We start from the raw sequence: 26,913 nt of genomic DNA, 5'->3' as shown, positions 1-26,913 counted from the left end.
ATGGAGTATACATAAATTTAAAAATACTACGACTTGATAAATATCACGTTAAAGATAAAAAAGATTCTTTCGTTTAAATAATTCGATATAAAATTTTTGCTATTAAATTTTTTTGTGGGATGGGATAAGATAAAGACATAGTAGAAATAATTTTGGTTTAATTATATAAATTCGTAAAATATGTGACACAAAAAATTAACGTTGCATTATCGATGTTGTTAGGCGCCCTGTTTTCGATTTATGCTCTGTTATCGTTACATTGTCTCATTGCGCAAATATATGATAAAAAGGTGCAATGACAATACAACGATAACGACACTCAATAAAAATCTAGCTTCTTAAGAGGGGCGATACTACCTCTGGTATGGACATTCGCAATCGCGCTGAAATTACTGGCATTCGTATTGGAATGCGTACTTTTATATACCCATCTGTGGAATCAAATCCTAGACATAGCTCTTAGATTAGTTCAATGACATCGCGAATGTCGATCCCTGAAGGAACATAGGTCCAGTCTTGTAAGGATCACGAAGTTCTGTTAACACGCTTTAACCAAAGATGTGCTCCGTCTTTTAGATCAAATCACTTTGTTTCTCAGACGTCCCAGACTCTCGATCTCAGTTTCAAGTACATCGCCACGCTGAAACACGCAATCGAATACGATTTAGGAATTTATATAAATTGAAAAATACTGCGCATTAATAAATTGTAATAACGATGTATCATACACACATACTGAAGAATATTATAATTAATTTATTAAACATAGAATTATACCTGCAGATATTCAGGTGGATTACGTGTGAATCCTACACCGGCCGGGGTGCCGGTAAGGATCACGTCGCCTGGTAACAACGTCACAAATCTGAAATGTTAACATCGTTATTATGCGTATTCTTAATTGCATGATTAATATCGTCAAGAAAAATACGAACTGCGAAAGATAAGCAACTATTTCATGGGGTTTAAAGATGAGTTCGCTGGTATTGCCATCTTGCTTTAGATTACCATTCACCCATGTCTTCACGGATAGATTATTGATTTCACTTATCGCTTCCTTCGTGATTACCGCCGGACCAAGAGGACAGAATGTGTCCATCCCTTTACCAAGCAAAAATTGACCACCATTTCGCTTTGATTTCTGCCAATCACGTGCCGATATATCCTGCGCTACTGTGTAACCGAAAATACAGTCCTCGACGTCGTCATTACTGAGGCCTTTGCATTTTTTGCCAATCACTATCGCCAGCTCCGCCTCCCAATCGACCTTCTGTAAATCCAAAAACCGATTGCGCTTTAATCTCTCGTCTGCAATCTTTTTTATCACACACAAGCAAAGTTTTATTCTTAAATTTCTCTGAAATAAAGAAGAGTGGAATCCGGTTCCCTTCTCTAAAATATCTTATATTTGTTTGGCAATAGAGAGTTGAAAAGTAACTAAATTTTTCACATCTTTTTGAAAGTCCAGAACATTAAAAAAAAACTTGGGCTAGACAAAAAAATTGCAGATAGTGGAGATTGCAGAAGAAAAGAAATGCGGAGATGTGGAGATTGCACAAAGAAAGTAAAAATATAATTGCAGATGGAGAGGATTAACCAAGCGTGCGTGACTTCCGAAACGCCCTGTATAAAACACATTATATGGAGTCCTACTTTTTCAGAGTGTCAAGGACGGATGCATAATGATTAATGATGTCCTTTTGAACAATTAGACGCAAACCCGATTGGTATTCAAGCTCCAGTCGCTTCAGACTCCACGAGAAATCACTTTATTGACTCTATAAAGAAGAAACTATCGTAATGGAGTGGTATGTTGGAACAGCTTGGAACGAATAGGACGATAATGAAAGTGGGAGTCATGACGTAATTCCGGACTAAAAATACATGAATCCCAACAGAATCGACATGATCCTCAAAGAGCATCGTGTTTCGATAATACTATTTAACATCCAAATTCTCTTGTGCTATAATACATATTTGAGATTTTTTATGCTAAACATGATGTTACATCAGAATTTGCGTAGCACGTCAGGATTTTGAATAAATTGGAGTGAAATTAGTCTAAAATCACTTCAATTTACTATTCATCCTAATTTATTAAAAATCCTGATGTGCTACGCAAACTTTAATAGCATTGTGTTCAGCGCAAAAAATCTTTAAAGTATATAACATTTTGAATAAAAAAAAGAGTGATTTTTTGCTGAACTGTGTAATACAAAAGTTAAAAATTCGAACAACCATAACTTAATAAAAATGAGTCGTATGATTATGAACTAAAATTTATTTTAAAGTTTAAATTATACTTTTAGATGCTGTAAACTTTATTTAGAAACAAAGTTTTGTTTTTCCATAAAAGAATCTTGATGAAAAATACATTTTTGCTCATTTTACCTCAATTTATTCAAACTCCTGAAGTGCTACATAAATTCTGCCAATAGCGAGTTCAGCGCGAAAAAATCTTCCGGATATGTACTATGGATATGTACTTCGAAGAGGAAAAAAAATAATTTTATTGTCGAACAGAGTGTAATCAACTCGGCGTTTTCCTCCTCTTCCTCTCTTTCCGTCGACTTACATCCGAGATCTGCGGCAGCAGAATGTTGTCACGGGGTCCGATAATGTTGCTGGGAAATTTGCTAAAAACTACCGGACTCTCCGGAGTCGGTATACCTTGCTCCTGACAATGTCCGCTGTAGTTGAGGCCGATGCAAGCGAGCTTGTCCATGCGCGTGATTGGCGCCAGGAGGTTCACATCGGCCTCGGGCGTAATGCTCCGTCCCTCGGCGACTATTCTGTAACAAATCGTTCGTAATTTAGCGCCTTAGATGGTCTCCGGAATCTCCGATTAAAGTTAATCAACTTTCCACGCGAGGTGAAACCTGGTTAAATTGCTTTTTTTACTGTGGCATAAGTCTCTATAGAAAGTAAGCTGTGCGATGTTAAAAGATGAGATAACAGGAAACAAACAGCAGAGAATAGAGAAAAAGAGAAAATTTGATTAAATTCGCAAGCAGAAATGCGTCCTGCACTTCCCATTCATGCACAATCTTGTTAATTATGATAATCGATGAGTAATATGTGGTTCTAGATAACAAACGGATTTTCCCGGAAAATCCGACTTACGGTAATGAGAACAACCTCATTAATTACTTCTATGTCTAAGTCTCATCAATTATTCCGCGTCCAATATCTCGTCGTTAATTCCGTGCGGCTAATTAAATCGAGCACAATCTACGTTTCTATTGTGTTCACTGTGCCACCGTTTCCGATTGCAGCGCAACGTGTTGTGCCTATAGTTTTTGCAAATATTTTTTTCATGTTGATTCACGTCTCGTAGAGATGAGATTACGTAACAGAAGTATTGCGTGCAAAATCTTAAGTTCTCGTTAAGGCGCCTCCAGACAATATAGTCAACGTGTACCAACATTAGCAAATATCATACATGACATACGTAATTATCCATATTGAATGTAATATTTAACGAATATGTGCAAAGTTGATACATATATTAGCCATACCATCTGGAAGCGCTTTAAAATATAATGTGTAAATAAATGATATGATTTAACTTAAATTTTTAAACTAACATCTTTTGTGTGTTATAATTATCTATTTTAAATGTTATAATTTGTATATTATAATTATCTATTTTAAATGTCCAAGACATTTAATTTTGAATAATTAAGTATATATAATACTCATTTGAATAACAACGATTATTGTGATTTAACATATTCTCCCATTCTGATATTATTCTAACTAGCTCTAATGATATAATTACTTCTTCTCTATGTATACATCATTTTCAAAATAATAGCACTCCTTTTTGCAAAAATTATTGAAGGAAGGCTTCATGAATATCTTCAGTAGGAGAAGATGAAATAAAATGAATAGTCTACAAGTGTAATTTACACTATTGGTTCTTATGACTATTAGTGATAACATAAACGTCATACAATTTTAAGATACTGCATGCAATAACTTTTAATATGGCTACATTATTATATTATACCATAACATAAAGAATGTATAGAAAATATTCGACTTTAATAGAAAGAGATTTTATCTCTCTTTTATAAGTAAAATGAAGTTGTGCGGAGAAACGTTCATGCCTGTTTTCTTGACGTACGCGAACCATAACAATGAACGAAAGGGATATTGCATAAATGAATGTTCTATTAGAGCGAATCGATTACTATTTTTATCACTTGTCTTAGTTTGATAGCTAAGCATCATCTAACGTAATTGATAAATTCAATTTTAAAATAAATGAAAATGTATTTTATACGATCGAGCAGATAAATAAACGTTACTCTATTCACTAAAGCGTGCTACTTTCACTTAAAGAATTTCAGCTGTCCCAAAGAAGCTTGATAGACTGCCAATTGGCAACAGAAACGAGGCGCCTTCTTGAGTTAAGGCCGGCGCACAGACTTTTGCATAACATATAATGCATAAAGCATAAAAAATCAACCAATCAAAATCTTTAATTTCATGGAAAGGAAGAAAATGAAGGAATGATTTTGATTGGTTCATTTTCTTATGCATACGTGATGTGTTATGCAAAACTATGTTCCCGCCCTTAGTATTAATAGCTGCGTCTAGTTGAGTTAGTACAGTGATAAGATATAATTGTTGAATGTCGCAATATAATTTCGCGTTATGCGAAAGCTCAAAAACTTTCAATGACAGCAAAGCGACGGGACCGCGGATACAATCAATAAAGGAGATGTTTGTCGAGACTTAGCCGAGATCGATAAGTCGAGCAACAGGAAACATGCACGATTTATGCCACGTGATGACGTGACGCATAGCAATCATCCACTAATGATCGGAAATCAAATCCGCGAGAACACTTATATTTATATATTAGTCACGCGACACGTATTTTTTAATTAATCTAACGATTGCTCGGGAACGAGCAATATATAATACAAATTGGTAATAAATTCTCAAGTATATATTTGTAAATGTTATTTTATTTAGAAGCTTATGGCTACGTTTGTACCGTACTCTTAGTCCGCAATCTATATAATAGGTATTCTTGTTTATCCTGTAGGTTAAATAAAGTCCTATCGCATAGGTCGTGGACTAAGTGCATGGTGTAAACGTAACCTATGAAGTTGATTGTTTAATTTGAAAAATCTTTTGTCCCAGAAATTTTTATTCTCAAATCACGTTATTGGCAGAAAATATGAGAATGACTTTGAAACACGACAGCGGTATACATGCCATGATATAATCAATATTATAATGGTTGCGCAACGGCAAAATTTTAATCGTGTACAAAAAGATAGTTATCAATTGGACATACTGACATTACTGATCGACCATCCAATTATTGATAAAGCGATAGCAATTTTTATTTGTACACGATTAAAATTCTGTTGTTGCGCAGTTATTATATTATTGATTATATCATGATGTGCATGTGCACGGCTGTCGTGTTTCAAAGTCACTCACTTTTTCTGCCAACAGTATGAAATATTGAGCCAGAAATTATTGAATACGAATTATATTTTTCTTTTATTCGCAGAGAGAAGAAAAATTATGTGATAGGATTGTAAGAAATTGCTTGAGTGCACTTGTTTTATGTATACTTTTTCTATAACTTGATCGCCTCGTTTATCGCGAATAACAACTCGGAATTTAGTTAATATCTGTTACCAATAAACAATTCTATAATGTAAAATTAAATATAAAATCAATGAACTTGATAAGGTTATATTGATAACAGTTAACAAAAATTATATAAAGATATGACTCGAAAATTATATAAAGATATATTATGGCTAAAAGAGGATGAACGGTATGTGTGTAAGCGAAGAATGTATGTAGTATTGTAACAAGTACAGATAACTAATCGAAAGGAAAGAAAAAAAAGGGGGGAAAACTACTTTATCACACGAATCGAATTCCGAAAGCACCAACCTCTCTACTGCCTTCCTTAGGTCGAAATCGTCGTCCCTGGCGAAACAAATGTTCACGTTGAGATCGGATATTTTTTCCCTCACCCGTTAATGTAATATCATATATCATCTATATGTACTAAAGTCTAGAATTCTAGGTTCAAGGAAAAAAAACTTGTGAAATAACCCCAAGTTGAACTTGTAATTATATTTTTTCTATTAAAAGACGTATTTTTCCAAGGTATCCAATTGGAAGTTGTCTTAAAAAATAACATAACTGAGAGTAATTACGATATTAAAGAGTAACATTACTATGATTTTGTTGGTTATCTATTCCAAACCACTTTCTAATCATACTCTCTCTACAGTCTACAGTTTAATTTGGCGGGAAGTATCTATACACGCGTCATCACGTTAAATGATTACAAATTGCGTAAAGTTCGTACAAATATTATACATCATAATATTATCGTAATTATGACATATCATCATCTTTCGCAAATATTTGTATCTCGTATGATCAAATGCTCCTCAAGATTCCTTGAGTTAACTCGGATCTAGCTGTTGATTAGCTCTCCTACCTCTTGGCCTTCTTGAGAAGATCGTCGCCGCCCTCCAGAAATTTTTTCAATGTGTTCGGTATCCGCGAATCGACCGCGGACACTGCGATAATATCACCTCCCTGCTTCAGCTGGACCCCAAGATGCTGCGGGCCACCATTTTTGTTTGTGAATTGAACGAACCTGCGAAAATATATTGCGATTAGCGCCGCGTTAATCGACCATGAAGATCATGAGAACTGGTCGGAATAATCATTACGTCACGTATGATATAACTTTCTAACGATAACACGTTTGTTATCATTTCATGCTCGCCACGAAACCGCGACAAGCGGTGAAACCTAACAAAATCATATGAACAATGAATTAATTAATTCACATGCGGAAATCTAATAATTATGTATAAGAAGTAGAAAATAAAAAATCAAGTTATATATAATTTTGACTCCCCAACAATAAATAGTTCTTGAAATATTAATTTTATTTCTTCGCGCGTAAAATTTATTTTTTATAAAAAGTCCTTAATGGAAGGAATAAATAATACATATACAGGGTGTCCCGCAATTTTTTGCCAAGCGCTTTTGTGTAAATAGAGCGGACTAAACTGAGCTGAAATATCCTTTACTATTTTACAATTTTCGCAATAGTTAACGAGATATCAATTACTAAAAATTGCCAAATATCAATCTTCAATAATTTTTTACTCAAATACTATCAACTTTATAAAAATAGCAACAGACAAAAATTATTTATTTTCTTCTCATAGAGCTCTGAAAATGTTTTCAAAATTTTTTTTTAATTTTTTAAAACAGTATTTTCTCATATTGGTAAAAATAGTTGCCAGTAAGAAAATGCAGTACTAAAAAGTTGACAAAAAATTCTGAGAACTTTTCGACTAAGTTTAGTCCGCTCTATCACAAAAGCACTTGGCAAAAAATTGCGGGACACCCTGTATATTTTAGTTTCAACATATATCTCTTTGATAATATCTTACACACATGCGTCTATCAAGATAAAAATGACGACACATTTCTCATTTAAATTAGCATGTATAGTTTTCTTTATATGCATATATATGTGTCGTGTGCATGTGTGCGCGCGCGTGTATATGTTAGTCTTTCAAAATATAGTAATTTAACAATCTATAATATAACATATCCAATTTAGAAAAATATACATTACAGCCGCGGTTTCATTCACGCTCACAACCCTTAAAAATCATTTCATCCTTATTGTTGTTTGTCAAATGTTAAACGAAGACAAACGATACTCATGAGCGTTGTCAGCATGAATCAGACCACGGCCTATGTTGTACGCTTTCGTAATTCAAACATCTCGTAAGTTTTACATTTCAATAACCGAGTCCCTGTCGCGCTGTTCTGACTTTGCAACAATAATATTCAGAGTTCGATTATACTTAAGATCGTTTTAATCCTCCGCGTCTGCAATTATTTTTTACTTCCTACATCTGCAATATACTTAAGACTTTTTTATCCCCAAGTTCTTTTACTGTTCTAGGTTTTCAAAAAAATGTCGAAAAATTCAGGATCATTTCCCAACATCTCTGTCACATTACCAAATAGTCTTTTTTAACTTAAATGTTAAAACCTTTATTTACTCCGCCATTCTTAATAATTACTATTTCAACTTATCGTTTTTCCAACGATAAAAATCGCAATTACCGTCATCGCAAAATTATTTTTCGAACTAAATGCAACCGATATTTTTCATTAAAATTCCTAAAACTATGTATACTCCCAGAAGCTTCTAATTATTTATTATAAATCATTTAGTGACGTTAACATCGATTTCACTTATCATCTCCAAACATGTGATCCTCATATGAGGAAGAAAAAGAAATTTTTTAATAGATTCCAAAGACGTAACTTCTGATGCATGCTCTTTTAATAGGCAGATAACGCGACGTATACTATACGTGACTGTTGCGCCAGGTAGACGTGAACGAACAATTGAATCGTAAAATCGGACTGAGTATCACAAGTGTCTAAAGACAATATTCACAATCCGATCAAAAACTGTAATTTACATTGAAAAAAGTATACAAATTGTAATTAATTGTTCAAATAGTCCTAAATATTTACAAAATGTAAACACATTTATTTGGTACAAGAATCATTAATTTAATTATTATTTTTATTAAGTAAATATTTATTTACTTTAAGTATAAATATTTACTTAATACTTAAAAAATATATATATTAAGATTTATATAAAAATTTTCTCAGTATATCGATAAAGTTTGATTTCAAAGAATCTGGGAATGTATTCAGCAAATTACATAAAAAGAATTAGAAATAGATAAATAATAAATTAAATTGAGATTAAAATTTAATCTTATAATGATGAAACCGGACTTCAATCAATATAAAACGATTATTTAGCATTTTGACATCCTTAGATCTGTTTTTTTACAACTAGTATGCACTTTCTGAAACAAGTGTACATTTAAAGTGAAACAGATATATGTTTGAAATTTGATCAAAGCGAGAAGGCAAGTTTTCTAATGCTGTTTAGTGCAGGAACAAAAAACAAACTACTTAACCTCCATCTGTAGTCTGCTAGTCTTTTTGGGCACAAACGAAATTTCATTCTCTGAAATAGTAATTGTTAAGAACGGCGGAGTAAATAAAGGTTTTAACATTTGAGTCAAAAAACTATTTGATAATGTAACAGAGATGTTGGGAAATAATCCTGAATTTTTCTACATTTTTTTGAAAACCTAGAACAGTAAAAGAACTTGGGGATAAAAAAGTCTTAAGTATATTGCAGATGTAGGAAGTAAAAAATGATTGCAGACGGAGGATTAAAACGATCTTAAGTATAATCGAACTCTGCATATTATTGTCGTAAAATCAGAACAGCGCGACAACGACTTTCAGAGCCGCATGTTGCATCCAGAGCTGCATGTTGCATCCAGAACAACGAAATCACGATGGAATTACGACGTTCAAAGACTCGATCGATTACCCAAGACGCAAGAGATTCCACATGTCTGTTACAGCCCTGAGTTGTACAATGTGCATGCTCACCTCATATCGAGCGCACAGCTCACGGAGAAGTTTCTGCTGTCGGTAATGCTAGCAACGGCAAAACACGGACTGCTCTCGCTCTTCCCGCACGCGTTAGCGATCGCGAGACATGTTCTCCCTAGTAGTCGTAATTTTCCGCGATATGGCATCTTTTAACAGGCGTAATTGTTGATAAGGAGAGAGGGAGAGATAGGCGGGCAGAGAACGAGACAGAGAGCAATGAGGAGCTAATCGGTCAATGAAAGTCAAAAGCAGCCGAGAGATACAAACACCGTGAAAGACGAGGCGCAACTGAGTGAGAAGTAAGAACTGAGGCCACACAGAGCCACGCTCTCAGCTTTCGCGAGTGTCACGCACGCCTGTCACGCGGCACGTCACGTTAGGGGTCCGACCACGTGATCTCCTGATTAAAAAAGGCAAAAAGACTGATTTACGCAATATTTTAGACAGATTGACGGAAAAGAGGAGAAAAGAGAAACGTAGGGAATTGTTGAATGTACGATAAATGAGAACGCTCGCGAATCGATGAGTATGACATTGCAAAATATGTGTAATCTTATCATTTTAAAGCGATACCGATCGTACAAAAATAAACAGCTCCAATATCTGCGACAAAAAATGTTAGAACCGTATACATTAGGTGCATTCGGGGAGACACTATTAGCGTTATTTCTGATTCTATCCTTGTTTTACGTCTAATAAACAACAAAGATAGAATAACATAAATAGCGCTAATAGCGTCTCCCCGAACGCACCAATTGTCACCAATTTTGCGTCCAATTAAGTACATGAACTTTATTGTAATGGAGGAAGGAGCAAGGAATTGGGAAGAAAAATTTTGCGTTTTCCATAATCAATATTTTTTGTTATGTATATAATACTAAACTAATATAATAATAATAATGTATACATATTATTTAATATTCTGTTTACTAAAATCTCGATAAAGATATAAAGATGGATATGTATGATAATCTAAAATATTATCTATATTTACGCAGAATATTTTATGATACATCCAGAAGAATAGATAGTAGCATTTGATTACGTAATAAATATAATATTTAAGTAAAAGAGAATGCGGTCTATTTTAATAGCATCATCTTCAATACCATCTTTAATATTCAATCAAAAGCTTACAATGTAGTAATTAACAATTAGATAATGATTAAGGAAACGGTTTTCTCCGAGTGGTTATGAACTCTTCGCGATTGTGATACGGTTCGTACGGATCGTCAATATAATAGTGCCGTCTCTTCCAGTACTTTGATACCATCTTGTCCAGAAGTGTTGACTGCGTGGCATTGCAGAACACGTGTTTCCTCAGTCTCTTCTTTCTGGCGGACGATTTTGCCCATAGCTTATTATTTCGACCTGCTCTTGTTCTGATCCAGATACCCCTGCAACATTTTATTTTATATCTCTCGAAATTTTGAGTTTCTACAAATAGCTGATATCGTTCTTGAAGCCCAGTTTCACAATTCACAGTTAACTCTTAACCTCTTAATTTTAGAATTGGAAAAAGATGAGAAATAAATTGAATCTCGGTTAAAAATTAACCGTAAGTTGTGAATGAAACTGGATCTAAGTATTTAAGACCATCTTAAATCATAACCTTTAGTATACACAATTATTTTCCGATTCTTTTTTAGACACGAGTTATTTATTTCAGATTATTTTTCATCACCTTAACAAATATAGAAAAATTATGAATTGATTCTTCATATACTTTAACATCTTTCGAAAGTATCAGTATCAGACTACTCTTCGCCCTGATAAAGTGAACTGCGATGACGTTTATAAAATGTTGGCATTCCAGAAGTGGATAACCCTGATAACAGATAGCTTCTACAGCAATCTTTATTGTGGAATCCTCAAAAAGGATTATTTTTAGATTTGTATATTGGTATAATGATAAGATTGTGTATATTTAAAGAAATTGTATAAGAATGTTGTAACTAATTACCTGATGTGATCTTAGTTTTTTTAAGAAAAAAAATGTGCAAGACATGATTGACTCAATAGTGTGTATTAAGGGTTAAAATGCTAATGTGAGTAGTTTATTATGTCTTAAAACTCTTAAGACATCTGAAAACGGTACTTAAAACGATCTCAAATATAAGTATCAACTAATACAATTGTTCAGAAATATTTGATGCAATCTATAATTTTCGATATTGTTATGTGCTTGATATAGTCTTAAAATATTACCAGTGCAGTCGGTAGAAACGTTTTAGAACTGTCTTTACGGTCTGCCGCTTTCCTTTTCCCATAGAAAACTTGATTACAGTTCTTACTGGCACATTAATAGGTTCTGCTGGCAAAGCGAGACGATTTTCCATTGCCGCATGGCTAAAAAGATAATATTACTTTCATGTAGCAACTTAGTATCTTAGTATCTTACATAGAAATCAACATGTCACAAATCACTTCTGCAATATTCTATATTACTTTAGTAGTGTCTTATGTTGCGTAGGTCCGACAGCTGCCCATTTCTGGACAGCAATTGACAGTGCCCCAAACTCTCTGTGTTGTATGGAATTCAAAACGGGATTGCATCTTGAAATAATGCAATTTGTCGCATTTGTATTCGTCGTCCTCGCTGCGATTCCTGAAAGAACACTAAATCTAGTATGTGTGCTTGCAAGATAAATTAAATTAACAAAAGTACAGGACTTTCAGTACAAATACTAAGTAGAAAGTTTAAAGGATGAATGAGAATCAGAATATAAAAACGAATTTCTTAAAATATCATAACTAATATATTAATACGTAGATCTTAAAAATTATTGTAATAACAAAATTAAAACGATTACATGAATTATCCTTACGTGTGATTACATAGTTAAAAAACACATATGCTAACAAAATAAATTACAAACCCAAGGAAAAATGTATTATATTTTAAATGTACATTATCGTCAGAAAATTTAGGACCAATGTAATATAATCTTAAAACACATAATTTATGGTAAAATTATAAAACAAATAATGCAATTCTGGTAATTGTTTTTTTTTTACTTAATTATACCTTCAGGACCATATTATGCTGCAGTAAAAAATAAAATTGGACATGCGGATATTTTAAATAAAAAGAACATAAAATGAAATCTTTAAAATGCATGGTTTCAAACTGATGGTAGTGTATATGATAAAATGTTTAATTATGCGTGAGTATCTTAACATGCATGTACAAACGTAAAAATAGAATGTCAAACTCCAATAAATACTAATTGAAAGTAATATAAATCAATGTTATGATTTGACATTTGATGCTATATTTAGCAGAAAAAGCAGCTTTATCACTATTGTAAAATTCTTTAATATGATTTGAAATGTATTTGCTAGGTTTAAATACATGAACTTTATACATTTATAAATTTATTTGCTTAGGCTAGAATCTATAAACTTTATACATTTTAATCCAGTGAGGAAGTAAAGACGAAACCAATCACACTAAAAAATTTTACAAAAGTTGCAAAGCTACTTTCTCTGCTAAGTATAGTTAATGTAACTGTTATTGAACACATGTGTTATATTACACTTATATTATTGAATATGATTATACAACATTGATGTTACTTTTAGATGGTGTTCACTGGGAATTGTTTCGTAGATTGATTTTTTCGAATTGAAACACAGATTATATGGGAATTTTTGCGTATTGCTCTACACTAAATTTAATTAGGAAAAGAATTAATTAAATATGATAATGCTACGAATAAAAAATGCCCAAAGATGTAGATCTCGACATTTGTGCGAGATGAGAATTCTCAAGTAGACGTTCAAACACGCGCCGGTGTCCCGATTCCGCAGCGTTCCTTCCGCCAGCCGCGTGTCATGGCGACCGCGGCGAGGCGAATCTAACCTTCCGACGTCTCGCGTTTCATTGTCCGCAACGCAACCAGACGTGAAATCGCTAGTGTATCATGGTGCAGCGCACGACTGACGCGTGACAACATCTCGCGATGCGGTCGCCGATCGCAGGATTGGCCGCGGACTACGCGTACACTCACCTCGCAGCGCCGCGCTCACAGTACGCAGCATTCTTCTTTTCACGCAGTTCCGTCCGGTCTAATCCGGTGGTCCGGTGTCTCAACGGCCAGCTGTTCTCCCCGTGCCGTCGTTCCCCTTTTCCCGTTGGCTGCCTGACCGGCCACTCGAAAGATGTTCCGAATTGGATTAAAATTTCCGTACAACGGTCTGAATCGGGTATGTAGTCACGTGCGAGAGGACCGCAGACAGGCGGGACGCGATCGTCCGGGTAAGATCGTCCACGTTAAAATACCGCGGGGAATCGTCGCGGAGCGACCGCACGATGACACGACAGCGTGACGCCTTGTCTTCACGACAGTGTCGCGCGACGATCCCGCGCCGACCGACTCCACCACCGTCGGCTATCGCGCGTCACCGATGGTCGACGACGAGCGTCATGGAGTCGGATAAACTACAACAACGGCGATCCCGGGAATCCGCTTTCGCGAACGTCCGACCGCGGCTGACGTTTCCCGGCTCGCGCGCGTGACAAAGATGGCATGTTTTCAAGAAAGCTTATATAATTCCAAAAGCTCTCTGATCTTGACACCGTTTACCCTTTCAGGTAAAAAAACACGGCTCCTCCAGGCCACATCTAACCGCCAGGTACTACGAGCCGCGGGCGCGCATCAAGTATGAGCCAGATGGAAGGTGAGCTCTTCAACAGAAGTTTAGGTCTCGACAGGTATCACCACTTGTTAGACCTGTCATTATTCAGTGGAGATCGTACTCGTGCTTTGTGAATCTCAAAACGCGAATGACACTATGTTTTCATGTTATTTACGAGCTATTTGGTGCGATGAAATCGGAACGTGGTGAGGTTATGTCCGTGTGACATGTGTTTTCCTTAAATAAAGGTGACTAATGAGTAATCTTATGAATGGCATCTGTCACGTTCATGATTTTATCACCACTGTATTTGACAGGTTTGTTGAGTCGTTTTGACAAGTTTGTTGGGTCGTTATTTAATATGAGATTTGTCAACCTTTGACGAACAATATAATTTCATTTAAAAGGTCTTTTTAGTTTAACTTTTCTACAGTTCACCTTTCCTCATTTTCTATCTATATTAAAGAAAGAAAAAAAATGAACATACAAAAAGTTTATCTAAAAATAACAGGTTTAATAATTTTCTGGTATGTAAATTGTGTATCTGTATATATATTATGTCACAGTCAGAGGTGCGTTCTGACTTCCATCTGAATGCTCCTTGGGTATCATGTCATTCTCGTTTAACGTTTGTTAAACAATCTGGAGACACAGTAGTGTCTCGATGCTAAAACATGACGCAAGACATAAGGATGACTTGATACTCGGGGAACACCCAGGTGGAAATCCAAACATGTATTAACTTTAGTAAATGTATATACTCACTAGTCAATGTATCTAATTACACAGACTACAGTAAGTATATATACATTTACTGAGTTGACGTTTTGACTGTAATATATACAAAAAAAATATAGATTTTTATATTTTTTTAGACTTTGCAGGGATGTCAGGTTTATATCCAGGTTTACTGGGCCGAGGTATTCGACCGCACCAAAAAGGTATATGCAGAACATGAATTATAATATTTAGCACATTATTTATTACTCTAATGCATATATTTCTGTTACCTTTCTGTGATTTTATATGTGCTAACTATTCGTGTAATTTGGTCATTTTATGAGAGAAAGAAGTTATCAGTTTAATCACTAAATTTATTTTAATTACTTGCGTGTCTCATAACAGCGTCAAAAGTCGGGGATCAGGAATGCTGATAACTCTAGGCGCTGTAACAATAGGTACCTTAGGAATATTAACATATGTAAAAGGGAACCCAAAGGTTCGAGCTACCCTCGAAGGATGGATTCCGGGTACAGATGAAACTATCCGAGTTATCTTTCAAGAAGATAAGAATTCCAGCTATCTTGACTTTGTACTTACGTTCTTCGAAACGGTGAAGCAGACGTAAGAAAATAAAAATTATGTATAATATTAATAATTATCATGTTAATTACTTCACTGAAATATTGATGTTTTTTACAGAATATTAGGCATGTTCATCAAGGAAGCATCAGAACCAGAACCAGGTCAGACAAGAATACAGTACACAAAAATTGTAGAATACATACGTGAGTCCAAATTCCTTAACTCCTGTCCCATGCCTTATTTTTTCCTAATACTTTCTCTTCTGACCTTCTGGATCTAGATCCTTTCCACAATTTGTTCTAAGATTATATATATTACATACTTAATAAATAATGTTCCCACTAACTTTTAACAATCGCATGTATATACTGTAGCGCCCAAGCCAGCTTTTAAACCACTGGCCGATCAGAAAGAAGCGCCTATTAACAAGAATTATGCCGAAATTCGTGTTAGTAAAGACAAGGGCGAAAAAGTCGATGTTGGTACGTTTGCATTATTTCTCGTTTAACAAAAGTTTAAGTGGAAGTTAATTAAATAATTCATATTTTTATAGTAGCTGAGAAGCCAGCGTCGCCTGCCAAAACTGTGCGCGATGAATCAATACCACAAAATCTCATCGAGTTAGAAACATACTGTGGAGAAGCTGCTGGTAAAGCTATTGCGGCCTATCAGAAGGCAGTGTACGCTCTTCAAGAATACAATCAGGATGTTGCCAAAGTGATTGAAAGTGCTGGCACTACAGTAAGCGGAGTCATCTGGCAAAGGTAACCATCGCTATATGCTTATATAATCGTTTTACACCTCACTTGTATATCGATTATGTAATCAAATTTGTCACGTTTGCAGGTTAAAAGAGGCAACAGAAAAGAGGAAACAGACTGTACAGCAAGCAGAAGAACACGCGAAAGATGCATTAGATTCGCTTAAGCGTATGTACAATTCAATCGATGAACCTGTGCTTGAAGCGGCCGCTCACATGAAAACAGCTGCAAAGCGAAATATTAGAAAAATTATGGATGATGTGGACGAAGCTAAGAAAAAATACACCAATGAATTACAGAGTGGTAACGTCGCGGAGCGCTACTGGAAGCAGGTTCAAACAGCACGAGAGAATTTCAATGAAGAATTGCATATTCTGTTTCCCAATATAAATATTCATGATAAGAAGCTGTCTGTTAGCGAAGAAGCCTTCGATTTATTCGTCTTGCATATGTATCACAAAGTCAACAATCTGCAAAAAGAGCTGGAGAAATTAAGAGTAAGTTTTTAGCACGTTTATGTAAATATTATAGTCTCTAAATTTATATTTCCGAAACGCTTTCGTGCGAAACCACGATTTTTACATGGAGTTAATATTTTAATATTGCATTAATAACAGTATTTTCAGAGAGAAATTATTTAATTACAGACAATCAACGAAACTAAAGTGAAAGCGGCATTGAGGACGGCGGGTGAAGACGCGACTCAAGAAAAATTGGACGCTCTGATCTGCCTCGAAGTTAATCGAGAGAGACTTGAGTTAGAAGATAAGCACGCAAAAGAGGTAAGAAATGTGTTTAATATATTTTCAGCTTGAAATATTTTAATATATTTTTAACTTGAAATATGAAAATCGCGAGCAGAAAAGCACTTTATATACAGAAAACTAATTTTAAATTTCTCAGAATGACGTACAAAATTTTTAATCTGTTAATCATATCTAATTTGCGGAAGTAATGTGATCTTATCCCATTGTATGCTGTTGCATTATGTCTTTGTTCCGCTGTAGAGAGGTATTAATTCTGTAATGCGCGTATACACGTTTGTAACGAGAGAAGTAATATATCCGAGCACGATTCAGATAGCTTCAAAGCGCCTTGTTTGGCGTGCAAATCGTGCACTGGCCGATGTTGCATGCTTTTACGTGCACCATCCCTGTTCTCTTAGTATACAAATATAAATAGATGTGAGCTTTAGTGCCATTATTAATGTTGCCCTAGCATTTAGATGACTTTGCATGGCGACGCGTTCGCGCGTGAAATCCAGTCGTTACGGTGTGGATATATTCGCGCGAATTAAAGAGAGATAGCGTAAAAGATTCTTTCATTAAATCCGCGATGATAATCGTGTGAAGTGTAAAAAATTTCTGAGATTTCTGAGAAAATGTATTTCTCGAAAGGGAAAAATGACGGGGAAAGAGAGGAGGCAGTTAAAAACCGAGCGATGAAAATGGTGGTGCTTAAGTTGTAAAGCGGACGAATAGAGAGATCACGATGATAAAATGGGCCTTCATATTAAAGCGTTGGAAAATAGCGGAAGAAGAAAATAACAACGGGTCACTTTAGTCATAGCCGCTTTATTGCATTTCAAGATCTCTCAGCTGAATAGCTCGTATAAAATAATATTCGATCGTTGCTTCGTAAAGTTACAGTTCATAAGATTCTATCGCGTTTTTCAGCTTTAAGAATCCTTTATAAAAAAATATTCTTTTTCTTATATTCAATAAGAACGTACTAACTTCGTGAGTCAAATTGAAACCGAATCGCTTTCCACATTGAGTCGTATGTTGCATTCAGATCGGGGCACAGGTGCATCGGTGTTTTGTTCATATCTGACGAATTTAAAGCGATGTGGCAGCGTATGTAACGTCACATACGTGATACACCGAATGTGTCGCGTCAGAGGATGGTCTCGGCAGTACTAGTCCCTCATGGTCCTTTTATTTATTTCCATTTGGCCGAACGCCAATATTTCGACAGCAACGGGCGATATTAGTCCCTTAGAGTATACGGCGTTTGTGTGCCACCGCGAGGTATTCGCTGAGGAACCATTGTGACTCACTGTCCTCATAGTTGTTCGACAGCTCTTTTTCGATCTCCTTCTTTATATCCTCGTCTCTCGGTCTCTATTTGCTGAGGACGCGCCGTCGAATATAAATCTTGTCGAATCGATCCACGCGGACTTGCACGACCTTTTGTTCTCGTTTTGGACGGGAACAACGATGTCCTCTAATTGCTATTTGTCTACGAGCTTCCGGTACCGCTCGTTAACGTCCGGTCGAATATTTTATCGCAAATGCATCATGGATAGGCGGCCGTATCGCCGACTGATCTCCCTGCGTCATCCATTAAATTACATATATATATATATGAGAAAGATAACGGAATTAATTAAATGGTAATCACATTGCATAATTTGTTCATAAGTTGCCGTTAACAAATGATCATTTGTTTCGCTATAGTCGATGCGCACTGTCGAGGCAAATGCAATGAAAGTATGTCATCGTCGTCACGAACTTTGCATTTGCGTTGCACTTTGTCGCGTAAGGAGGGATCCTTTCTCGCATCATTTAATTAACGTAATTTCGCCTTGGAAAAACAACTCGCCGACTTCATCAACGCGAACGACTCTGAATGTTTTCCTTCTAACGTCACGAAAGCAGACAGCAAATTCACACTGCAAATCATCAGCCAAATGAAACCGATATCAGAAAGGGCACAGGTCAAAATTTTCGAATAAGTTAGATGAGTTAATTAGTTTTTCTTTCATTTATTTATTTAGGTGTTTTGATAGCCATGTTAGCGTTAGAAAAACATTCTAAGTGGAAATGGGTAGTTCATCACTGTACAATCAGGAAGTTATCGATCTTTTTTAGAAAGTATACTTTTAGTAAAATATTCATTTATATACACGCATCATCAAACATAATTGAAACAATTCAAGTAAAAATTGTCTTTTAAATTTTATCTTCTAGAAATATATAAATATACAATAATAAATATTAATTAGCGGGCAATGAGAGCATTCACAGCGCAGCACTTGGAGCGCAATATATAAAATATTGCGCTCCAAGTGCTTAATATTTATTATAATTTTACATTACTGTACTTGTTAATAACAATTGAGAAATGCCGTTAATTCTCTTCGTTGGATCGAAGTGAATAACTAAATGATATATTAATGAAATAACAATGTTAGTTGCATTGATTTTATATAGTTTCTCACTTTTATTCACCCTCCATCTTTGCAGATCATAATTCGAAGCGCAACGCATTATGTTATAATACACATACATATTATTTATACACAACGTTCTTATTGGAATTTGAAGGAAGTCTATCTTTTGTGAGCTTTGATGATACTCTCCAATTTATTAAGGCTACGATAAAGATTAACATTCGTGTCTTTCGTTATGTTCTTAAATTTCTCTGAAATTGAAGGTAGATAGGGAACCGTGAACCAACATTTCTGACGTGGCTCTTAGAATAAAATTTTGACGGTCATTACATATTTGACTTCCACATGGATAATATCTTAAAGTAATATGTCTATAATTTATTTTTATATATTGTAACATAATGCGTTGCGCTTCGAATTGTGATCTGTAAAGATGAAGGGTGAGTAAAAGTGAGAAACTATGTAAAATTAATATAACTAACTTCGTTATTTCATTAATGTATCATTTAGTTATTCATTTGGTTATCTAAAGAAGAGAATTAACGGTATTTCTCAATTAAGAAGTAAGGGTATGTTCATCCTCTGTCGAACGCAGTGACCATCTCCAACATGTGCGGATTAGAATATTGTTCATAGAAATTATATGGATTGCTGATGATGGTTTAAAATAAATCGAAATGTTCAAGAAATTTGTTATCAACAAGTACAGTAATGTAAAATTATAGTAAATATATTTTATGTATTGCACTCCAAGTACTGCGCTGTGTATGTTCTCATTGCTCGCTAATTAATATTTATTATTGTTTGAATTTCGAGCGCCCTATTAAATATAATTTGATTTTTATATAAACTATAAACTGTTCTATTTTATATATTGTATATAGACACACACACATAAATGCACATTTGGTATATATAGATCCATTTCTGTAAATCCTATATTTAATAATAATTCTTTAAATTTCATAACTGTTGAATCTGAAGAATTATTGTTAAAAAAACATATTGTTATAAGTATTTTCTAAACTCTTTTAGCCTGTAGTATATATATGTTGTATATATGTATAAACACACTTTGTTACAGTTACTTAAATGTATTTTTTTCCATGTCAGTGTATTTTTTTCATAATAAGAGAAGTCTTCAGATTTAATAACAATTATTGAATCTAAAGAATTATACTGTAAAAAAACAGATTATTATGATATGTATAGATATTTTAACAAATATATGTAAATAAGCAATCCCAAAAATATCAATTTAAAAGAAAGTTTTCAAACTTTTGATCTAGAGTGTATCTATACTGAATGAGTATAAAATAAATTAATTGAAATTGCCGCCGATTATCAAATATTTTATTGTTTCGTATATTTGCAACGAGGAAATAAAATTTTCCGTAAAGCCAAAGTAGGGATACGTCTCAAGATCGTAGGGAGCTTGAAAAATTCATGGTTTCTTATCTGCCTTCGCCGTTTGGGATTTCAGTCTGTGGCCCGGTCACGAGATATTTTTATGGCGGTACACCTGGAAGTTATTTACCACGACGGACGTGAATTATCGATGAAACTTTTTGTCGCGATTTGTTTTATCCCGTCTGCGTGCACGGGCAAAGCTTACCTTACCATTGCCTAGAAACAAAATGCGACCCGTGAATCTCGTACCATTTTCTAACATAGCTCTCGCATTGCCGTGCAATATTTACCAAAGTATCACCAATAATTTTAGCGTCCCTACGCAAACAAACAACCATCGTGCGATTAAAATTCACGACCTTCCGTTTGCAATCTGTGGATCTTTTATAGTACAAACGAAATTTTACTCTCAAATTTCTCTGAAATAAAAGAAGATATTTTCCTTATTGTTATATATTTTTAAACAAATTTCCATTTTTTCATTTCTGCTTAAATTTTATTTCTTATTAAATAAAGGTTTTAATATTTAAATTAAAGAATTATTTTATAATATAATAGAGCGATGTTGAAAAGTAACTCTGAATTTTTCCACATTTTATGAAAGTTTAAGGAGGTTCTCGCATTTGATGAAATATAAGACAAGTCTATAATATATATGTAATATAAATGTTAATATCAATAGAAAAAATTTTATTGACTTTTACCGTACCATTTTAAAGATATTTAATTCTAAATTTATAGAATTTTACATCACAAGTTGAAAGTATGACCTTATTCTGTAGTTATTTTCTTTTAAATTGAGACATTTGCGTATAAAACAGCAATTAAAAAATTGTTATAATTATAAAGTAAACGCTTTTAAGTTCGTTCTCGTAAAGTTTTATTTAAAATTGATCGTACAATTTACAAAAAATTTATATTCTTCAATGAAAAAAGCTAGAGTATATGTCAAATGGATGATGTGTATACATCAAATGAGCATTTTACAACTTTTATTTTGTCATTTTGAAAATATTTAGTAACATATAAAATTAACAATAATTATGTATAATGGCATAAGATATTGTTAGTAATCTTTTTATTCTATTATTTTAATTGTATTACGTATTATTATGAATAAACTGTCTATTGACTAGGAAGTAGCGCGAGAACCTCTTTAAAACAGTAAAAAACTTATGCTGGGGACAAAAGAGAGATTGCACGGATGATTAACAGAAATGTTTGAAGTTCATAAATTCCACAATAATAAATGGAAATTTGCAAAAATCTCATGCTTCTTTACGCATAGAGTTTATATTTTAATTCTTAAAATAAATATACTCATAAGTATTCACAAGCTACAGAAAAGTCTCTAGCATTACTTCCTTTAATTTAATTGCTTCCTTTAATTTCAATTTGAATTCTCTTTCTGTCTTTAATGAGCACACGAGTTTTATAGTTTCGAGAGTCATTTGGTTGCACTCTTCGGGTGCAAAGTGATGCACTTGTTCTCCAGAAACGATCTTTAGCGCACGTGCACGACATGATACTGATCGTATATCCGCTTTTACGACGGAAGCCTGCCGATAGGAAAAATATTACTCGACGTGTATAGGACGACTAACCAGCCATGCAAAAGAACGGGCATTTGAGCATTCTTTCCCGTCTTGCAAATCGAGAAATTCTCAAGTTAACGCCAATGTGGTCGTACGTGCTGCACCGATCGCATAGTACCATCCGCAAATGTTTTCCCTTCCGATCCGAAGATTGATTCACTTTTTCTGTCGCTCTTTCCATGAATCGTAGATAGCTCTCTTATTTTGCATCAAGATTCTAGAATAATTTAAAGACGGCATCGATGGTGTTCTGAATTTTCATTGAGCCTTTAATTGAATAATATGAAGTATCTAAAGATGTTCGTTCTTTACTTCAACGACGAATACTTCGAGAATTTTTTACTTAAGGAAGATGTTGCGGTAAGATTTCATCTATTGGAAATTCAATTTCAATTTAATGTTAAATTTATGGTAATCAAATCACGAATTGAAATTCTGGTGAAGAAGTAAAAGTTCGATTAGACATGGACAATAAGATTATTTTTTCTCGTTTAATTGCATGTCACAAAAGTTTAATGAAAAGCCTTTCATTTCCGATAAGAAATTATTGATTGGAGAACTATCGCACTTTCAAAATTGCTAGTTGACATTTAACATTTTATTTGAACAGAAGTCGAATGGAGAGACTAACTCACGTCGCAAAACGGGAAGAATATTTTCATTGGAGTGTCAGAAAGGTTGATAGAATCATTGTCGTAAAGTCTAATCTATTTTGTAACTCGGGAATATGCGCGAGCTAACAAATAAATTCTGCGCGAGCCTTTTCTCATACGTATTATTTGTCATCAACCCAAAACGAAGATATGGAAGATATGTGATGAGAATGAACTGTTCCCCGGTCCAGAGAATTTTTATAGATCTTAAAAAGAGACGCGAATAAAATTCTTTCACTTCGCCAAAGTTATATTGAGATTTACGATACGCGTAACTTCTAAAAGTCCTTTATATATAGCCATTTTACTTTTAAATACGAAAAAGAGAAAATCAACCTCGATTTCGTTTAATCGACATGAAAAGAAGAGCATTGCTGGTTTTTCTGCCGATCATCGCGGACGCGAATTGCGCGAATTTCTGTCCATGGTATCTAGAAAGAGCTTCGAGTTTTTCCATCGACAAACTTTCGATTGGTCGACCAAGTCGGCAAGACGCGACCCGCGCGAGTTAATAGCCCCAAATCAGTTTTCCTTTCTTTCGAGGAGGATCTCGTCGCCGCATCCGTCGCTCGATGCTTACGTAGATTGCTGTACAAATCGTCGTCATTAAATTAGTTACACGTAAGGAAAAACTGCTGCGATTTCGTTGGTTCGAATCTTCATGAGAGATAAACGCGAAAACCGAGCGGAATTCGTTAGTGTCAGCATTCGAGAGCGAGAGAAAAAGAGAAAGATAAACGTTATTCACAGAGAGACACAATAAATAACTGTATTACTTAAGGATTTAGCTGTGCAATATTAGCTAAAAGTATCAGTCAAATAATCAGCCAATATCAATTAAAAAAGTTTGATGATATTAGCTCGCGAATACGGCTTAAAATTAACTGCAAAAAAAATAAAATAACAAATAGTTTGGTTTATAATGATTTTATATAGTAAAATTATATTTTTCTGCAAATAACTTTTAAACGAGTCGATTGTTCCATCTTTGGATGAACTATGTGGTAATTTATCTAATGGATAAACAAAAGAGTAAAAGAATAAGAGAATAAGAGAGTTAGACAGAGCGGAAGTTTATCGAAAAATAGAACAACTTCGCCTATGTGGATCCAAATAAACTTTAGCACGAATATTTATTATTGTTTGATTAGTAGATATGTAAAATTTGATTTAATTCTTGATGACTTTCTTATGAAATTTGCAAATAAATATTACAAAATGCAATAAGAAGAGAAAGAAAAAAAACTTTTAAATTGATAAAGGAATTGTGCACAAATTTTACACAGATATTTAGATGTATTAATAGAATAATCTATTAAATTTTTATATATTTTTGGTATTATATTTTCATCTGATACATACATACATCCTTAACTACTGATGAAAGGGTCTTTTTGAAATTAAATCATAAGAGAAGTATGCGAATATCATTAAATATCATTTTATTTTATATAGAGACACTCGATTAAATAATACATGTATTAATAACGATTTTTTATCTCAAAATAGAGAGAAAAATGATCGGAATAATTAATAAAACAATAATTACGAAAATAAATGTTATAATCCCATAATTGACGATACAGAGCAAAAACATCTGTCGCAGTATTTGTTGCAAGCGGAACAATTTTCACGTGACTTCGCGTGAATATAAACGGCTCGCGTTTTTCCTCTACCGTATTTAATTAATCCGGCTTGGCGCAATTGCGGCATGCGACCGGTGTTAGTGAAGTGTTTTGGATTTGCCGAAACGGATTATAGAACGTTGCGCTGGAGCCAGCTTAGCTCAATCGGACGGAAAAGCTTTGTCTTCCATTATTTTTTTGTTATTTTTTATTACGTGTAAAATGTCAATTTTATGTCGATTAATTTTAACTAATTTACGTGGCAAAATTAATTTATAGCTTATAGGATATTCTGTAATTTAAATATTATAATTAGAAAAGGTTATATGATTTTTCACTTTTATAAAAAATTAAAGTTCATCGTAACAAGGGACAAATACGGTATCTTTTTTTAATGTTTAGTTTGTCACAGACAAACGATGAAACATAAGACCGTCTTTAAGATTGCGGTTCATTTCCATTTGTCCTCGATTCCACCGTATTTTGCGTCGTGTAAAGACAACCGCATTTCTTCCTGAATTATCAGCATTACTCACATTGACTATCTTAAGAATTTCACCGATCTTTCGCCAATCCTAGTAAATCGTGGAACCTAAGGTGTAACATGGACGTAACGATCGGGAAGGTTCGCATCTCGTGGTATCGATAACGATCCTTCTTGCACCCTTGACTCAAACGGGTCGACGAAGTTGTCGGGTCAGCCGGGCGTTAATTATTGACACGGGCTCTCGGTACACAGTGTTCCAGGCAATGGCGGACCGGTGCATGTCCGCGGACCGTTCCAGAAACACGAATCTGTAGACGTTGCCCATACAAAACACGACGTTGGTCAGGGAGTAAGAGGGTGAACCTAAGTTGGCCGAGATCGACGTCGGTGGAGAGAAGATAGAGGACGTACCAGACTTTCGAGACTTGGGTCGCTGCTCAATGAGGGCGGCCCCGGTGATGCCTTAAGTGCGGATAATTCATCAAAGTCTCATTAGGCTAATGCCTTAGGGCCTGTATCTTGAATGGTATTATCACGCCGAAGGTGGTGATTGCGCGTGATTGCAGGAGACGTGAACTTCTTAGAGATTCTGATTTTTTTATATAGAAAGGACATTCTCAACAGTTACGAAGGAAAGATGACAACAAGCAAGTCTTTGTTAAATTCTATTTTTTTTAATCAGAAATTTTTTAGCTTACTGTATTTCTTAGTACATCTTCAGTCTATTTTCAAATAAAGAATATCATGTAACGCAGATCTCGAAAATTTATTTATTTATTTTTTATCTTTCCTCGAGAATCGGGACACTGACGTTCTCGTCTTTCTGTACCTTGCAACAACGTAGCCGAACTGTCGAGAGACACTGTTTGTTCTAGACTTTAAAGCACTGGCATGCAACGTCTTATCTAGTTTCCTGAAACTTTGGCTTATCTCTCACGTGACGTTCATTTTCTCTTATCCCGTGGATAAGAGATTGGAAAAGGCTGAGGAATGCAACGTTACAAGTTTGCGACACATTTATATTTAACAGAATGTAAAACATTTTTGTTAAAATATAAACCGACATTAATATTAGGGGAGACGAGAAAAAAATATTGAAAAAAGAAAATGGCATTTTTACATTAAAAAAGAATATATTTTATTATTTCTCTCTCTATTATATAAAACTATACTTCTCTCTTTAACAGTAACACCACGGCTGTGCCATTTTTTACCCATCTGATAATTTTTCTTTCAAAGTTAATTTGGATTTTTGCACGTAGAGCTTTAGATTTTTGTGAATAATTATAATTAATTACAAGCAATTTTACTTTTATGGTGACAACCCTCCCTCATAAAAAGCCAGATTTATCTTGAATCGCGATTGGATTAATTTAATTTAGAACCGCGATCCTAGTGTTAATTATTTATGTAGTATTTAAAAAAATCATAAAACTAACGAAGTACATATGTTGTTCATAGTATATTCAAGCTTTTGTTAAATATTCATTTTTGTGTTTCAGTTGCTGTCGGAGCAGAAGAAGTTTAACGACGAGATGCGGCGCCAGTTGAAATTGCAGTCGGAGATACATGCCGATCATCTTCGAGAAGCAATTTTGGCCAAAGAGCAGGAAACGCAAAGGACGCTGCAACGCGCGCTCTACGATCAAGCCGATGCCGACTCTATAAAATACAAAACACAGCTCGCAGAGGTAGTTGGAAGATCACGTGCTGTCACAGCGGCTCTTAAAGGTAAGTAT

The 26,913-nt window shown here is 34.5% G+C and overlaps 3 protein-coding genes across 4 annotated transcripts in view; 1 reads left to right on the top strand and 2 right to left on the bottom strand.

Moving 5' to 3' along the window:
- Window positions 1-138: 138 nt before the first annotated feature.
- LOC108758391 (fumarylacetoacetate hydrolase domain-containing protein 2) lies at window positions 139-10,149 on the bottom strand. 2 transcript variants are annotated; one of them, XM_018503329.1, is made up of 7 exons: window positions 9,520-10,149; window positions 6,491-6,652; window positions 5,932-5,967; window positions 2,576-2,792; window positions 936-1,270; window positions 778-865; window positions 139-640 (listed from the first exon to the last, which is right to left on the bottom strand). In XM_018503329.1, exons 1-7 carry the CDS (start codon window positions 9,666-9,668, stop codon window positions 578-580), a joined length of 1,050 nt encoding a protein of 349 aa, XP_018358831.1. In that variant the 5' UTR covers window positions 9,669-10,149; the 3' UTR covers window positions 139-577. The 2 variants fall into 2 exon arrangements, with proteins under 2 accessions (XP_018358831.1, XP_018358832.1); XM_018503330.1 differs by lacking the exon at window positions 5,932-5,967.
- A 456-nt stretch (window positions 10,150-10,605) lies between these two features.
- Window positions 10,606-13,657, bottom strand: mRpL35 (mitochondrial ribosomal protein L35). Its single transcript, XM_018503332.1, has 4 exons — window positions 13,536-13,657; window positions 11,971-12,130; window positions 11,731-11,871; window positions 10,606-10,919 (listed from the first exon to the last, which is right to left on the bottom strand). The coding sequence occupies exons 1-4, from the start codon at window positions 13,564-13,566 to the stop codon at window positions 10,688-10,690; spliced, it is 564 nt and encodes a 187-aa protein (XP_018358834.1). The 5' UTR covers window positions 13,567-13,657; the 3' UTR covers window positions 10,606-10,687.
- Window positions 13,608-26,913, top strand: part of Mitofilin (inner membrane mitochondrial protein mitofilin) — a gene marked incomplete at its 3' end in the record, with an annotated part of 39,936 nt that continues 26,630 nt past the window's right edge. The window contains exons 1-10 of the mRNA XM_018503168.1: window positions 13,608-13,731; window positions 14,120-14,205; window positions 15,039-15,104; window positions 15,289-15,507; window positions 15,586-15,671; window positions 15,843-15,950; window positions 16,022-16,232; window positions 16,315-16,726; window positions 16,877-17,011; window positions 26,677-26,905. Coding sequence (XP_018358670.1) covers window positions 13,687-13,731; window positions 14,120-14,205; window positions 15,039-15,104; window positions 15,289-15,507; window positions 15,586-15,671; window positions 15,843-15,950; window positions 16,022-16,232; window positions 16,315-16,726; window positions 16,877-17,011; window positions 26,677-26,905 — 1,597 coding nt within the window. The remainder of the gene's footprint in view (window positions 13,732-14,119; window positions 14,206-15,038; window positions 15,105-15,288; window positions 15,508-15,585; window positions 15,672-15,842; window positions 15,951-16,021; window positions 16,233-16,314; window positions 16,727-16,876; window positions 17,012-26,676; window positions 26,906-26,913) is intronic.

This window comes from Trachymyrmex cornetzi, unplaced genomic scaffold (genome assembly GCF_001594075.2).
Source record: "Trachymyrmex cornetzi isolate Tcor2-1 unplaced genomic scaffold, Tcor1.1 scaffold156, whole genome shotgun sequence".
In the NCBI taxonomy this organism is placed as follows: Eukaryota; Metazoa; Arthropoda; class Insecta; order Hymenoptera; family Formicidae; genus Trachymyrmex; species Trachymyrmex cornetzi.
The sequence above is the reverse complement of the archived record's forward strand: the minus strand, read 5'-3'. Positions and strand labels throughout refer to the sequence as shown.